The 18,113-nt window shown below is 38.8% G+C and overlaps 1 protein-coding gene across 6 annotated transcripts in view; it reads right to left on the minus strand.

Annotated features, from left to right (window-relative positions):
* The window catches only part of LOC126284652 (F-box/LRR-repeat protein 7-like), a 38,455-nt gene that overhangs the window by 13,170 nt on the left and 7,172 nt on the right, over positions 1-18,113 (minus strand). For 4 of the 6 annotated variants that reach the window (XM_049983750.1, XM_049983747.1, XM_049983746.1 and 1 more), the window contains exon 2: positions 445-1,408. In XM_049983750.1, coding sequence (XP_049839707.1) covers positions 445-1,395 — 951 coding nt within the window. In that variant the 5' untranslated portion in view covers positions 1,396-1,408. The remainder of the gene's footprint in view (positions 1-444; positions 1,409-18,113) is intronic. The other 2 variants (XM_049983751.1, XM_049983749.1) reach the window with 1 other exon arrangement.

Raw genomic sequence — 18,113 nt, forward strand, 5'->3', positions numbered from 1 at the left:
GCAAGCAGCCGCTAAGTCATCTGATGAAAGGTTTGCCTCATATTATCAGACTACCACCTCCTTGCCTCGTGCATCCCTCCCTACCCTCTTCTCACCACCATCTGCCCAGGAACTGATTTCAGTAATCAACAATCAATAATCATGAAGCATTTACAAAAAATCTTTCACAACTGCAATACATGTGGTAGCCTGGCCTACAGAGGTTGCACGGAAAGCTCTTAATAACAGTCACCAAGATGGCAGTACATGTTTTATAAAATGTCCACAGACGACTGCCACAATCAACATTTGCCTACTTAGCAAGTCAGAATTGAACTGGTCACTAGACATACGTACTGCGACTGTGATAGATTATTAGTAAGCCCTTCATGAAAATGCCCAATGCTACCACCATAACCTGGTGGCATAACGTACACAGTAGCAACACACGTAGGAGGTACTCACCTCTCCTGTAATTTGAGAATAGTTGATCTGCAGCTCATTCAGCAGTGGGCAATTAAGACTGATGGCTGCCATTACTTCATCATCCACATAAGTTGCAGTATCTATCACAAGAGTCCTCAGGTTTAAGAACCAACTGGAGGTAAATGCATTTACAAGGACATCACTCCCAAATTTGATGTAATTGTGAAATCTGAGATGTTCCAATTTTTTAAGGGCACTGAAAACAGTCACATCATCCACAACAGTAATATAAAAGCCTGCAATGCCATAAATATCGAGGCTGATTAATGTATCACCACAGAGGCCCAGAAAAGGCAACAATGAGGAACCTTCAGCTGTTTGTAGAGCCAAACCTATATGTGTCAGCTGATGTTTCTTCTTTTTTATAAAATATTCCACTTCCTCTTCTGCAAACGTGATTTCGCCTGTGTCCACTTTCCTCAAGTGTGGACAGTTGTCCCCGATGTGCCTAATTCCTGAATTATCAGCAAAAAATGATCCATTTATAAGTAAAGTCTGTAGATTCGGTAAGTGGGCAATGACTGTCAGCACTTCCTCCACATCCTCGTTAATGCCACATACAGATATATCTGTAATGTCATCACCATTTTTTATTATTGTTGTTAGGAAACTAAGGAAACAGTCTCTTGTCCGCATGAATGCGTGTAGGTGTTTCCCGTCAAACATAGCCTGTCCAGGCCAAGAGGCACTGTTGAGTTCCATACTGACAGATGTGCATTTAGGGAAACATTCAACCAAAGCCTGCACAGAGGTATCTTCTGGTAGATCCACCATTCTCCGATTCCAAAGCTTGCGATCGTATGCGAAGGCGTTCCATCGAGTACACACTTTTGTCACACACACAAGCAAGTCTGGTGTAGGTAAATAATTGAATATATGTAGAAGTAATTCATCTGGAAAATTGTTAATGTGTGCTGTTACATTGCTCATGTTGCAGTTAATGCTGGAACAACAGAGAGTAACACTGTTATTAAAAAAAAATTAAAGTTAGAATACAAATTACAGCACTCTCATAATAATACTGAACACACAGCTTCTTAATAGTTTAGTTATAAAAAATAATAAAACTGACCAATTGGAATAAAAATAGAGATAAGGAATAAGGATTAATAGTACACAAAACAGAAGAGGGCAAGTTTCCAACAGTTTTTCACAGATGGTCAACCAAAACAAAGATGATAGCATGCACATAGAAAAATATATGACAAGTAATGAATTTCTAAAGCATTTGATGTAGTTTCTTAAACATTGAAAGAGCTATATCAGCAATGGACTGGGAGAAATATTGCCCCAAACATCTGATCACGAGACACACAGATGGTAGCGAACATCAGAAGTAACATTGTTTGTTAGTTTTGATTCCTTAATTTCTTTTTGGGTCTCTTCTGATTCAGTTTTTGTTGCTACCCCTCTACTGCAGTAAAAGAACTGCTCACAACATTCCAAAAGCCAAAGACTCAACATCTCCGCCACACACCTCCGCCACACACTGTCAGGTGGATTGCGGAGTATGGATGTAGATGTAGATCTATTGTTTTATGGTTGTTACTTCCAGTACACAGAACATCAATCTAGAACTGCTGAAATATTGGATATCATAGGTAGTATTCGGTTTAGTTCACCTCAGAATCATGTCTTGGAGTGAAATGAAGAGTAAGAAAAGAATTGAACACAGTCAAATTTCTGAGCTAAAATAAAAATTACATTTTAAGTAATTACTAACATAATGCTTGACAAACAACACAATAGTTTTGCAAATGTAAATTGTGTAAAAAATGTTGTGATTATTCTTCAACAAATGTAAAGCCATCAAGCTGATGATCTAGTTGAACACTGCAATGCTTTATGGTGCACAGTACTATTTGAGGCAGTACACCCTTGCCTTCTTCCAACCCTTGAACTAAATTACCCAGCCAGTTATAGAAGGACCTACAGTTTGACATGGAATCCAAACTGTGGTGCACTTTGGCATTTTCCACATACAAATGATTGCCAGGGGTGAAAGAAGTGATAAATGACAGATAAAGTCCTACAACTGACTGGGGATTGAAACTTAGGCCTTCAGATCTGTAGCATGGCATACCAAAACTGAGCTACCAATCCATAAGTCACAAAGATATACTATAGAAACACAAACAGTTTTCACAGACTATAGAGTAATAAACCATAGAATATTTTAGAAGAGACATGAATGTCAAATAATTCAGCAGATGTAACAAAAAATATGTGCAAGAGACCAGTTTTTTCTATTACCCATTGAGAACAATGGTATCAGAGAGACATTAAATATTAACAAGGGTGTTGTACAAGAATTCTGTGTGCTACATTTCAGTGTGTATGTAGGTGATTTCATCAAGAAACGAAAGAACCAATCACATGCTTTAAGTGTTACACCAACATACATCAGCCAATAATCTCATTTTCACTGATGATCTGGTCATTCAAGATTCACACACATATCTATTCATTTCTTCACTAAGCTTGCCTAAATTACAACAGTGAAATATAAACAAAAAAATGTCAGAGTGATGTATTTGAAGCAAAATGTACAAGAAAAGGAAAGAATTTACACACTGTTACACACTACTACATCACAATTTTTAACGCCATAAGTGACATGTTAACACCAGTACAAGAACAATGCTGAAAACATATTACTAGATAATGTTTGAAGATGCATGGATCACCATCAACATCGAGGAATTTTAGAAAATTGAGTCCATGCCCATAAGTTTATGTGATAGTGAGACCCAAATAGAAACAACGAGAGAGGTGTAGAACTGAGGTGACTGAAATGAAATTTATCAGAACAGTTAAAAGTCTTATGAGCTGCACCACACTGACAATGGCATAGTCAGAAAATAATTCAAGACCTTTCCAAAAAGGATAAAACTGAAGATGACACACAACAACACCAAGGAAAAAGTGGACCAATGGACATAATCAGTGATGGGACCAGTGCACCACTGTTTCTAGTATTTCAACAGAACAGGATATACAGCTACTACTTACATCAACTATGACCAGACAATACTGGTTAAAATTAAACTGATCACCCACATATACTGAAAGCCCAGATGGTTACTTTGACAAGGCAACATACGAATTACTGCTTATACCTGATACAGCCTAAGGTTGTGCCCTTAGTCCAATAAAACAGTGTCACAGAGAAGACACTAAACCATAATCTTTCTGCCTTTTAAAGTGTGTCTAGCATATAAGTTTCACAACAATATATTGCCCTTCAATGGACATCTGACAATAACACAGTTGTTACACTCGTATGTCACCATCACGACTCCTTTTCATTCATCTGTTCATGCATCACATTTCATAAATCGCACAGTGAAAGAGAGGCTTCAGAGTTGTGGAACAAGTTAAATTCTAATTTAACAGGCAGATGCAACAACACAGAGCAACTTCTGTGCAACATGGTAACAATAACAATCTGCAAAGTCTCTTGGCTTATCATGATGTGCAAGTTAGTTAAAATAAGCATTCATTTGAGAAAGGTGACCACTGACGGAGAATACACTGGAAGGACTTTGGCACCTGCAAAGTCTGGATGAGTTAATTCTGAGAAGGGGGTGTAAAGGACGGTAATAAGATGCAAATGATATGGACACTACAAGAGGTATTGAAATCACCAGTGTTGTGAAATGCCACGTTCCCAGCAACTGGATGGTCAAGTTTGTGATTTGGCACAGTATGGCAGCAGTAGTATGAGAAGACAGCTCATTAATAGTCACCCCCACACAGAAAACTGCACAGTCATTACTTAACATGGCTGCTTTCACATGTCATTCCATGTTTGATAGGGCAGAAGTCGAATACCTCCACTTACCATAATGCTGCTCCTAACATGATTCATACTTTTGTTTCATTTCTGCACTCTGTTGTGTATGTAATGTATATACTACACATATCTAAAATCTACAAATTCTTCATTATCATCAGACACTAAAAACAATGCCTTGTTGCTGTTGTCATCCTTCTCTGCTGCTGCAGTTCATTCCACTGAGAATGCTTCTCAACTTGCCCCTTGATTTCCCCCCCCCCCCCCCCCCCCCCACGACTTCTTCTCCAAGACATTATAGTGAATTGGGGGTCCAATTATTTTAGTTTTTTCTCTGTGCCATGTTAATCAATGTCTTTTTCTCAATAATGTCTGTTAGTATTTGTTCATGACATTTTCTTTGAATACAGAATCTTTTAGTGACTCTTCTCCCTATCCACATCTCTATTGCTTCTTTTTTTCTTTTGTTGTTTTTCCCACAGTCCACTTTCACAACCACAGCTTGAAATCTTCAGGTAGATGTATTGATAAATTTCTTTCTTGTTTCTATATTAATGTGGCTGTTTGTTAGTAAAACACCCTTATTTATGAATGCTTGATTAGTCATTGTAAATCTCCTAACATCCATCATACTTCTGTTCCCATATGTTACTGTACTACCCAAACAGAAAATTCATTTGCTTGCATCAATATTTTATTTTTGATCTCATTCCTTGACAGGTCAATTTCTCTATCACCATTATTTTAGCATTTTTTCCAATGCATAGTGCAATGTTATAGCAACCAGTGATAAATGTTTTGAAGCAATAAACAGTCTCGGCTGTGAAACAGGCCTTATTATTTTATATTTTGCCAATAACGCTTGTCTTGTTTAAAGAACCTTGAGATTGATCTATGAAGGAAATACAAACTTTTCTTAAAAATGGCATGACCCCATTTTAGCAAAAGCATTGGATTACCACAGAAAACATTAAAACTGATTTACTGGCACAGGAGGTGTTAAACACATAGCCTGCCGTCAATGCAAATGTCTTAGAAGGCAAACACAGCTGACAATATTTTAAGAACATTGTGTGGTGCCCTGGTATAAAATAGTCCTGAGTGTTGTTGTGGAAGTCACATTTAAAATGCACAAAAGACCTCAGTAGGTAGTTGCCCTTGTCAAATTTTAAGAGACTTCACATAGTGCCCTTGCAAAGTATACAGTGCAGTACAAAAGACACCAGAAAGGGGACCAGGCCCACAGAAATGCATCACAAAATGTAAACATGTCCAGTGACATTTCTTACATGTTTATGTAGAGCCAATCCCATTTCTAGTGTCTTTTGGACTGCGCAACCACAACAACACTGTGCGAAGTCTCATAAAACTTGACAAACTGAGGTCTTTTATTAATTTTAAACGTGACTTCCCGTGTACTCAGTACTATTTCATATCAGGGCACCATGCAATAATTTCTAAAATACTGACAATGGTGTTTGCCTGCAACAACATTTGCATGGATGGCAGCCTGTGTATTTAATACCTCTTGTACCAGTAAGTTAGTTTTAGTATTTTCCTTGGTCCAAAGTTTTTACTAAATATGGGTTATGCCATTTTTAAGAAACATAGCTATTTTCATTGTAGGTCAATCTGAAGATGCCTTTAAAAAGGCAAAACACACCACTGGCACAATATAAAGTAATAAAGCAAAGTGTGATCATTCAGGGTGTCTGACAAAATTTATACCATATAGTTCATGTCCATTTCAGACTATGCCGAGTCAGTGACATTACCATCAAATCAAATAACTTCAATGTACTTGTGTACCATTAATTTTAATCCATTTTTACCATTTTCATAGTTTGTAATCCACTTTTTATGAATAAATTACATTAATAAAGAGAGAGGGACAACAGACTTTGAGTTACACTAGAAAGACAAAGGAAGACAGGAAGAATTTCTACTTGGTATGATTGATGGCAGCTTGCTCTAAATGTACAAAAATGAAAGTTAATTCAGATGAGCACAAAAAAAAAGACTTGTAATACCAGGTGATTCAAAATGAATATCTGGGGGTTAAGGCTTTGTAACATTACATTCAACTTATAAATAATACATCAAATGATGAGCACCTCAAACAGTTTTCTTAGAAGTTTTGAATGTGAACATCATTTGTCACATGGCACACATCAAGTCAATAGGAGAGTTCTTCCCAAACGTTGACCAAAGTGACTGGAGTTGCAACAATCCCTTCAATCCTGTTTCTTAAGTTGGATAGATTACCTAGTAGCAGATGCATGTATACATGATCCTTTGAACCCCCAAAGGCAAAAATCGTATGGCCTCAGTTACAGTTACTGCACAGAAAAAGAAAGGTCTATAAACTTTCCATTGGGATGTGGCACAAAAAACAATCAATTAAGGGGCGTTTCATTGCAACTATACCATGTCACGAGGATTTTCAGATGTGCACATTACGCGTGTTCACATTTCCACTCACAAGAAATGTTGATTCATCACTGAAGGTAAAAATCTTCATTGTTATGTAGTAACATTACATTTGCAAAATTGGTATGTAAATCATGGATCCATCCTTACACAATCCCTGTCCCCAATCCCTTACATCATGGCTCATACCCCAGTAATAGACCTAGATACAAGACCTGTCCCATACATCCTCCCATCACCACCTACTCCAGTCTGGTAACTAACATCACCTATCCCAGCAAAGGCAGGGCTACCTGTGAAACCAGTCATGTGGTCCACAAGCTAAGCTGCAACCACTGTACTGCATTCTATGCAGGTATGACAATCAACAAGCCGTCTGTCCGCATGAATGGCCACTGACAAACTGTGGCCAAGAAACAAGTGGACCACCCTATTGCTGAACACGCTGCCAAACATGACATCCTTCATTTCAATGACTGCTTCACAGCCTGTACCATATGGACCCTCCCCACCAACACCAGCTTTCCTGAATTGCACAGGTGGCAACTTTCCCTGCAATACATCCTATGTTCCCGTAACCCTCCTGGTCTCAACCTACATTAGTCACTGTCTTCACCCACCCAGACCCTTCCCTGCTCCCATTCCAGCACTACACAGCCATCATTCTATCACCACACCTAGTCTTTTTATTTCTCTCCTTTTCCACAACTCCCCCCCCCCCCCCCCAAAAAAAAAAAAAATCTCACCCCTGCCCTCCATCTGACCTGCAGCACTTCACTGTCTGCTGCCACCACCATAGTATCCCTGCCCTGCCTCAGCCCCCTCCTTACTGCCACCCAGTCACCACTCCCATCATCCACTGCTGCTCGCAATGTGGTTTCAGTTGGCAGAGACTCTGTGTGTGTGTGTGTGTGTGTGTGTGTGTGTGTGTGTGTGTGTGTGTGTGTGTGTGTGTGTGTGTGTGTGTGTATACACACGTGTGTCTCGTGTTGTGGAAGGCCTTAATGGTCAAATGCTGTGAGTCTTTTTGTTGTGCCTATCTGCGTCTCAGCTTCTCCACTATTTTGTGAGAACCAACTTTCCTTCCCATAATTTTTACATTCCATCCTGGATTTTCCATTGCTCGATTTTTGTATTTTTATAATTGTAAGTTGAGTGTAACAAGTGCTATAAAGTCTTAAAACCTCAATATTCATTTTGAAATATCTATTATTTGAATACAGTACTAGTGGCGTGCAGCTTGACAAAGTCACGCCAATTAAACATCTAGGCAGAACACTGTAAAGCAATGTGAAATGGAACAAACACATAAGATGCTGGTAGGGAAGGCAAATGGTCGATTTCAGTTTATTGTACAAGTTTTAGGAAAGTTTAGCTCTCTACAATGAAGCCCATAGGCCTATATAGAACTCTTATGCAATTCTTCTTGAGTACTGCCAAATTGTTTGGGGTCACCACATGGTTGGATTGCAGAATGACAGCAATGCAATCCAAAAGTTTGTTATTGGTAGATTTGATCAACACTCGAGAGTCACTGAGGTGCTTCGTGAGCTCAAATGGGAACCCCTGGAGATAAGACGATATTCTATTTGGGAAACACTATCGAAAAAATTTACAGAACAAGCATTTACGCCTGACTGCAGAATGGTTCCACTACCACCAATGCACATTTTGCTTAAGGACCACAAAGATAAGAAAAGTTAGAGCTTATACAGATGCATGTATACAGTTGGTAGGAAAGGAAACGACCAGTAGTGGTACATGGTACCCTCAGTCATACACTATGTAGATGTCAGTTATGTTGCCTCGTCAGACACCTATTCTTATTCTACTCTTTTTCTTAGTGCCACTGTACTCTCTGCACTCTGTTTTTTTATATAGATTAAGAATCAATGTCTTATCTCTCCAGACTATTCTAAATTTATTCACTTTCTCAAACAGTGTCTTCTAGTCCCATCTATCACAAACTCTCTCTAGGTCAATGAATGTGGCACACATTTTCCTGTTCATCTCAGCTCTTCTTTCCAAGAGCTCACTTTCAGTGCTATTATAGTTTGCCTTTCTTTTTTTTTTTTTTTTTTTTTTTTTTTCTCTCCAAACTGTCCTGCTTCTAAATGTTGGCTGATTTTGGTTTTAGTCTTTCCTTAACAAAACTGAGTACAATTTTAGAAGAATGGCTTCATAAGGCCAAGCTTCTATAATCTGAACACTCACTGGCATTTTCTTTCTTAGGTATAGCAATTATTTTCCAAGCAGTATTTTTCAAAACTTTATCAGACATGTTACAGTTCACAACTGCTCTTAGCAAATGTGGAAATGTTATATGTAGAAACATTTTTAGTTAGATAAATATTGAAAATTTTCTATTCATGAAGAACACATGCAATGCCAAAATTTTACTGCTACTAATTCTCTCTTTTAGGACTGACATAACCTTATTTGAAAGCCCTTATTGCTGCCCTATTAAAGAACATCTGAGCATTCTAAGAACTACTTATCATTTTTCAAAAGTTATCATTAATCAAAATTGTTGTCATTTCAAGTATTCCAGAAGTTTTGAATCATTCGTATTCAGTCTTGAGCTTTCGATGACTTATTGCACTGTAATCATCACGAGATCTTAGTAGGCCATTAAATTTAGCTCCTCTTGATGCACCTTGCTTCTTTAATTATGTTGATGACGCCTTTATGATCTGGTCACATGGAATCAAAGCTCTTCACCTGTTCATGGATTACAGGAATAATATGCATCCTAAAATCAAGTTCTTTGCTTAGATGGAGAGAGAAGGAAAACTACCACTTTCAAATGTTCTACTTGAATGAAAATCAGTTGGGCAGCTAAGGCACTCTGTTTGCCAGATGTCGAAACACACTGACCTGTATTTCAGTGTACAAAGCTTTGATCATCCAGCCATTTTAAATATGATGATACACTTACTTGAAACTCAGTGACAAGGAACACCTGGATTCCGATATCAGATATCTAAGACATATATTCTGGAGGAATAACTGTAGGGATCAAGATATTAACAACAAAATCATTTGCCTGAAGAAGGAGAAAATGGCTCCAAAAGCTTGCCAAACACAACAGTCTTTTATGTGTGTGTTCTGCTGCCACTTGGTGAGTAGATTTTTATATCCATCCAATTAAATGATTGTTATATTCTGTTTGCCATCAGTCATTGGAAGGTGATCAGTTTATAGTGTTCTTTCTTTTCTTTGGAGCTGCAACAAATAAAATAGGCAGAGTCCTGGGCAGATACAGTATTCAATCCACTTTCCGACCACTGAAGAAAATTAGAGAAATGTCATGCACAGTAAAAGGCAGCCTTGGTTTCAGTATTCTTGGAATTTATAAAATATGTTGTGAAAGTGGTAGCAATTACATTTTTCAGTCAATACAAACAATTTCAAAACACTCCACAGAGTACTGATGTCATATTAACTATCACAATTTCAGCAAATCTACTTTTGCTAAACACAGCCTCATGGACAAACACATGATTACATTTGATAAAATGGAAATATTAGCACAAGCCTCTACCTACTGTCAACAAAGAAGCAACTGAGATCAGAATGTGTAGCTTCATCCAAGATAGTGGCTACACCCTTGGTGATGCATGAAAATATATTCTTGATGCTGAAAGGTAGCAGAGAGATCATCTGAGCCAACTACCATGTACCAAAATCAGTGGGACTATATTAATTGTTGACCGTAAATTCACCATAAAGAAAAAGGATGGGAACTATGCCCTTCACCCACAGACACTAAAGATTAATTAAAATGCTTTATTATTCCAGTCTCTGATCACAAATGAATAATGCCTCGTGTATTTATACCTAGCCTTACTTGACGAGTTATGTTGAGAACAGAAGACATTTCCCTTACTTTCGCACAGTAGTCGCTCTAATCTTGTAACTGATTATCTCCTACCTACTCATGGAATGTATAGCCAAACTATATAATTTTATTTATTGAATGCTTATATGTCGTTTAAAAGTTTTCTGTGCGAGACATGTCATGATGTATGTAAGGCCCTCTATTGGTTAAGTTCTTATGATCAAGTGCACACCTACATAAGATCCTAGCGGCCGACCCAACGGGGTCACTTTTCATTGATCTGTCTCTTTTTCAGCTGTCATATAGACATTTTTTCTTTCGTAAGTAATTTACAGGTTGCCACAGGCAATGCATTATGCTATATTAATTGTTGACCGTAAATTCACCATAAAAAAAAAGGATCGGAACTATACTCTTTATATATTTTCTTTTAATAATTTTACATAGGTAACTGCATTCATCTTTTAATGTATCACAATTGGTTTCTATGATAGCTATCAATTTTAAAAAGTCTGCGACATGCATTTTAACTAATGTGTTTTTGCGTAAACAATGACTACATACAAGCAAGCCCACAGTAGTGACATCTAGGGAGGGTGTAGGCAATGTGGACGATGTGGCCTATTCTACACCATATTTTAAATCTAAGTGGCAATGCGATGCTGATTATATTTATATATTTTGACTATGCCATTATGGCCGTATCACTTTAGGACATGGTGTAAAAAAGGTGCGTTATACCATATTTTATCTGTACATTTCCGTGGTGTATGACAATATGTTGTGATACATATTGCTCTTTTATTTTAAAAGACACACAGCTCACTAGATGTATACATTTATATATTTTAGATCTGAAGATGGTCATTACAGACTGAAACCGGTCATCGTCTAAAAAATTCATTTGTGATCAGAGAATGGAATAATAAAGCATTTTACAGTATCGGATCACTGTTTGTACCCGCGATTATGTCACAGTTGGTGAAAGATTAATTACACAATGAAATGCAGATATTATGTTTGTAATGTACATGTTACTACGCAGAAATGACTAAATGGTGTATAATCGACATCAAATAAATAAATTTAAAAAATCTTTCACAAATTAACTACACAGCAAAACATCACTACAACCTTGATTGTTTACATAAAAGGAACTAAAATGTCCAACAGGTGTCGAAAATAAAGTGGAAATAATCATTCATCCCACCATCTTGGGTGCTTTTCATTGCACTCTGAGAGCCTCAATACTGTGTATGTCCTCTGTGATCATTATCACTGCCTGACACCAACATGACATGGTCCAGCCACCCTGTGGTATCCATTCCCATTTTTCATTGAGAGCACATAAGAATCCTTGGAGTGTCTTTGGCGGAACAAGACAATCACAAACACATCTGTCAAGCAAGTACCACATATGCACAATGGGGTTGAGGTTGGGATCGCCATTGGCTGTTCCATTACTTTAGTGTCCAGGTTTTGCAAGACATACTTGCTGATGCCTGCTAAATAAGCCTGGCATAGCAAGGAATTCACAACCACCCCACAGTCCAAAAGAAACTGTTTGATGTACTGTTTGGAGATGAGGCAACCACGGGCAATGACAAGATCCATATGGCTGTCAACACTGACACCTCCCCACAACATTACAGAAACTCGGAAACCTGTCGATTTCCTGGACAACATTTGGCAGGTACTGCTCACCAGGGGTCTCCGCACACAAATGTAGCCATCACCTTGCACAAGAGTGTATCTGGACTCATCTGTGAATAACATGTTTTGCCAGTAATGAAGCTGCCAGCTGACATGGGAATGGCAGAACTCAAAGCAAACTGCAAGATGTTCTCACGTACTCAAACTGGGAATCTGGATCATACAATCATTTCTTGTAACCAATCCATTAAATCTAATCTGACATGGCAGCTTCAGTGGCTCTTCTGAGATTGTCTTGTAGTGCTCTAGAGTTATCTGTATGATGCTGCAACACAGAGATGTCCAGTTATTGGCCTTACACAGTGGGTTGTAATGAACTGATGACGTGTCCAACTAGCCTTGTGTAATGACCTTTCTTCCTATAGTACATCCACAATTTATGTACATATGACACATGGTGAGGCATTGGCATCTGCAGTAACACAAAGGAAAGTACACCCTTTTCGGATGAAACAGGCTGCCCCTGCAATTTGCACCACATTAAGATGTCACATTGCCCGTGCTTGGTTGAATACAATGTGCACAAATGACAAGTGGCATCTGTGTGCCTCTCTAGAAAACACTAGGATACCAGTACTCACTCCCTTCTGAAGGGTCACCTGACACCGTAATGCATAACATAGCCAACAGATGATGAATAATTTTAATTGTTACCTTCACTGAAAATAAAGATCTCAGACCCTGCAATAAGTCCACAGGTAATGCCTGTATCAAAATAGATTTAACATACAAACATACAAATGTTGACAGATTTGTGTCACTCACAGGTAAGTGTCACAAAACTGCTGTAAATCTGGATATGGCAGACACCTGAACACTGAAGTCCACTATTTCACAACAACCAACTTACAATGGTCTGAGAAAGAGAAACAGTATTAAATCGGCAATCTACGAACAGTACTGTGTCTGGACATAAAGTCCACCAACATAGCTGGACAGCGTCACAGGTAGCCAATACAAGAGCTCTTAGGGGCCACAACAATGAGTGCTAAATGAAAGTGAGTTCTGAACAGCAGCAACAACTACTAATTGTTGTCATGTGCAACTCAAGGTGTCACTGTTGGAATCCAGGGCAATCGCCTTGTCACAGGCAGCAACCTCATCACCTCTGGGAGGCACAGCCAGTGCGGACCTATTTGCTTCCATCCTATTGTGTGGCCACTAATAATCTGTGACAGTTTCTTCAGTCAGCACTGTATTTAGGATGCCAGTGTCTGGTAGTTAAAGTCTGCTCACCAGCCTGGAGAACACCACCTATGCAGCCTGCCTCAGGCCACTGGCCATCTACACTGTGTCTTGTCATGCAGCACTGACAACAGAACTCTGCTATTCTACAGCTTGTTACTGTACTGTGTCCTGTGACAACAGCCCTATCCTGTGGTCTTTCTGGCCATAACCTGTTGAGAGTCAGTGAACTTGTCTGCTACAACAATTACAATCCCTGCTTAGACAACTTAAGGGGACAAACAGAGGCAGTTATCTCCGTCAACAGAGGTTGTTGTGACTTTTTCTTGTGTGTAGTTCAGGTGTGGCTTTTCTATTATTAATAAATGTTTTGTTCCTTGTTTACTTGCAAGTGAGTTCTTACATACCACTTCAAAGATACTATCACTCACATAGGGACAAGCTTAGACTAATTAAAATGCTAATTAACACATGCACAGTGGTCATTCTTCACACACTGTGTGTATGAACAAATGATAAGTTTAGTTCTTGGGATCATAACTGCACCATCCTGCTGCAATTTTCATCCTACAAGGGTGAGAGTAATGTCTCTGAGTTTTTTATTCTGTTCTCAATATCGTTAGAGGTATTACACGTCAAGCATATTACTCTGTCTTCTTTCCTGATTCGCAGATACACGATGTAACCTTCTGCCACTAGAGGGCTACAAATTGTAGCACGTAATACGGCAACAGGTAGTGTGAGGCATGAAAGCTGGGTACAGTGATGATTGTACAAACATCAGTAATGTGCAGTGTTGCATTGTTCACACTCATAATAAAGGAAACATGGTCCTAATCTCAATGTATGTGACAGAGCTCAGATTGGATGATTGCATGTGGCAACCGATGAGACTCACTGGAATTGGTTTCAATGAATTAGTCAGAAAAAAATCAACAGATAACACAGCCACAGTTCAAAGTGCAGCATACCACGAGAGCCTGTACAAGTCATCATAGCCAAACTGCGGTACAGAAAACTGTCTGTGGTGGGTACCATGAAAGCTTATGACATAAAAACAGAAGAGACTGGAGACCTGCCAACAATTTCTTTTGCATTTTGAGCACAACATTTCAATAGGTGATGAAAGCTGAGTTCAACATTTTGACCCTGAAATGAAGAGAGCATTAATTGAGTTCCACCATAAAGGAGCACCAACATCAAAATAGTGCACACCAGCAAGCATAATCATGCTCACAATGTTCTGGGATACATGTTCAAAGTGTGTGCATTTGGAATGCTTGCCTACAGTCACACCATAAACTCTGCACTGTGCTGTGAGACACTCAGAAAACCGAGAGCCTGAATTTGAAGAGTTTGTCCACACATGAAGCAGCCTCTCCTGCAGCAAGACAATGCCAGATCACACACGAGCACTGCAATGTCTGCAACAATCTGACACCTTGGGTTCACTGCCATTGGTCATCCTCTATCAGTCCCAACTTGGCCCCATCCAATTTTCATCTGATTCAGAAACCTAAAGAACAACTTTGAGGACTTCACTTTGATAGTGATGAAATGGTGCAAGCAGAGGTGAGGTTGTGGATTTGTCACCACAGTCAAACATTCTACAGCTACGGTATCAGCAAACTTGTCGCCCTGGTGACTATGTTGAGAAATAAATATGTAGACATGAAGAATAAAGATACAGAATTTTAAACAAGTTCGTTTTATTTTAAAAGATTTAATAGTTTTTGCATGAAAAATTTGAAAACATAAATTTTCAGCATGTTGTTGTGAACTTATATTTAGGAATGTTAAAGTTGTCTTTGAACTGTAACTGACTGTTAACAACAAGTTTTATAAGGGAGTAAATGAGTTGTGAAACTATTGCCAATACGCCAACCTTTTTAAAGAGTTGCATAGAAGTAGTATAAATCCTAACACACATTACAATGCGAAGCAGCCTCTGCAATGCACTTCACACTGGTTTGCAGAATACGGATGCAGATGTAGAAATGTGTTAGAGAATGAATATGAGAAGTCTTCAAAAAGCTTTCTTCAAACAATACTTCTGCTCACTACTGATGAATAAAAAATTTATGAAAGTTGGTGCATGGCCCCAAAAAGTAATTCCATGACAAAATGGAATGGAAATATGCAAAATATGCCAACAGTCTTGTCTTTAATCAATAAAATGAAACTTTTTGCAGAAAAATATGCAGATCTAAGTTGACATCATTTAACCTGTTATTGAACTGGGTTGCAAAAATCTACATTTACATCTACATTCTGCAGCCAGCAGTGTTGGTAGTAACTATCTAAATGTGCATAGATACCAAGATCATTGGTAAACCTCCATATTAAATCTAATTTCTCAAATTGTGGTCATTTCGTGATACATGGGATGATATAATATGTTGTCCGAGTTTTTCTGGAACATACACACTCAAAATTTTAGAAATAAACCTCTCTTGTAGTGTCTGGCACTTGAGTATGTAGAACGTCTCAGGCCAATTAAATGATCCTGTGATGAAATGTGCCATTCTTTGTTGGAACTTATTCCTGTCTTCTGTTGATCCAACTAGGTAAATGTCCCAGACTGAACAGCAGTGCTCAAATATTGGTTCAACCAATGCTTTGCAAGCCACTTCTTTCACGAAGGAGTCACATTTCCTTAAGATTTTCCCTATGAATATCAGTCTGGGATCTGCTTTTCCTACTATTAGTAATATGTGGTCATTCCACTTGAGGTTGCTCAGATGGTTACTCCTAAATACTTCACTGTAGTTACAGTTTCCAGCAATTTGTAAATATACAATTGTGGATTTCCCCTCTCATGTATGTGCAGTATGTTACATTTATTTATGTTTAGCATTAACTACCAGTCCCTGTGCAATTCATCAATCCTCTGCATGTTTTCATGTAGTTTGCAACTGTCTTTGGTCATTACTGCCTTCTTGTGGAGAACCACATCATCTCCAAACCACCTCATACAGTTTCCAGCATTATCAGCTGTATCATTTAGACATTGACAGTAACAGACCTATTCTACTTTCTTGGGGTACTATACTGAGTGTTTCATTTAACATACAACTGTTAATGTCTACTCTGGTGTTAACAGGTCATTTCCGATTGTCTGAATCACATAATGTGAGTTTTTGTGAAAAAATGTTAGCTTGGAGCACTTGTAGTCCAGTTCCGCTGAACTGTTCTTTTAAGGTTGGTTAGTATGCTTGTGCCATGAGCACACATTACAGTTTTTGAACAGCCTTTTTAAATCACTCGAAGATCATTCCATAGGTAAGAACAAGGGTAAAACCCGTGCCAATCCTTGTCGACTCCACATTACATGTTAGCACACTGGACTCGCATCACAGAGCATCCTAAAATATATAGTTAGGTTACAGGTCAAACTCTTGCATGCACCCCCTACTATTATTATGCAATCTTCCTCTCAGAGACCCCTCTCCAAAGTCCATTAATCAAATTTTCAAATAAATATTTTAAAAACACTTCATTAGCCACTTCTCCATCGAAGTAGCTGATTGACTAGTATTAAAAATTACTGTTATGGCCACAGCAAAAACAGCACTGTTCACTGTCAATGTGCATCATCAGTAGCACTATAAAAAATATTTTCTTGGAAAAGTATCATTGTAATGAAGTAAATATTAACCTACCAAAGAAAATAACAACAACTATTTTATATAACTGAGGAGGCAGCAGATTTTTCTCAAAGTAAAGGCTTTCTATATGCACTATACATCCCTCTCCAGAGTTCAGAATGGAGTTTTCTATTATGATATCAAAGTCAGTCTGAGTTTCCAATAAATATCAGGTAGAAAATTGAAAACCCATATATTCTACAACAAAATAAAGTAATATCCTATCAAACACCCATAGTAAATTTATCAAAGTACCTAGACTCACATATACAGATTCAGCTATCTGTAACAGTTGTACACAACTGTCCCTGACCTTGTCAGTAGTGCCTATTATACCGTTGTTATAACTTCGAGTTGAACAAATATATTTCAAGGATGACGCAATACATGAAAGTCACAGATCAAGTAAACAGAGTGAGACGTGTGTCACTTTAACAGTCAAATCATAACTGAGTCCGAGTCTAGCGGCCGCTGGCTGGCTGGCCGCTTAGGTGGCGCTGCGGCTGCATGGCTAGCAGACAGCGCTGCATGTAGAGGATGCTCATAACTGCGTGGCGGCACTTTGAAAGATAGGCGAGCCACAACACCTTTCCCCCTTTGAAGTTTTTGCACAGGACTTGATGGAGATGGCCAGTAGATTGCTAACGTCCATAGGTGTTGTTTGACTGGCCGTAAAGTCTTGAGGAGGATGCTTCCCATATGGACGGAAGTGTCCCCGATGATAACGGGTCGAGATGACAGGAGACGTGGGGGTCGAATCTGCTGGGGCCCCGTCCACCAATCTGCCCATTGCAGCAAGTCCGGTTGTTATAACAGGAGACATGGGTGATGTGTCCGCGTCCGTAGGAGAAGGAGGCGAGTAGAGTTGCTCCGACAGATGATGGTCATCTGGTTCCTGCATGGGCAAGTCTCCTGTTGGCATCAGTTCTTGTGCTGGCACCGACATGATGGTGAGAGAACTGCATGATGAGTAATGAGAGATTTCAGGATCCCGAGCGTCAGGTAGAGCCGAAGGTGGTGTAGCGGCATCCGGAAC

Source organism: Schistocerca gregaria, chromosome 8 (genome assembly GCF_023897955.1).
Source record: "Schistocerca gregaria isolate iqSchGreg1 chromosome 8, iqSchGreg1.2, whole genome shotgun sequence".
In the NCBI taxonomy this organism is placed as follows: Eukaryota; Metazoa; Arthropoda; class Insecta; order Orthoptera; family Acrididae; genus Schistocerca; species Schistocerca gregaria.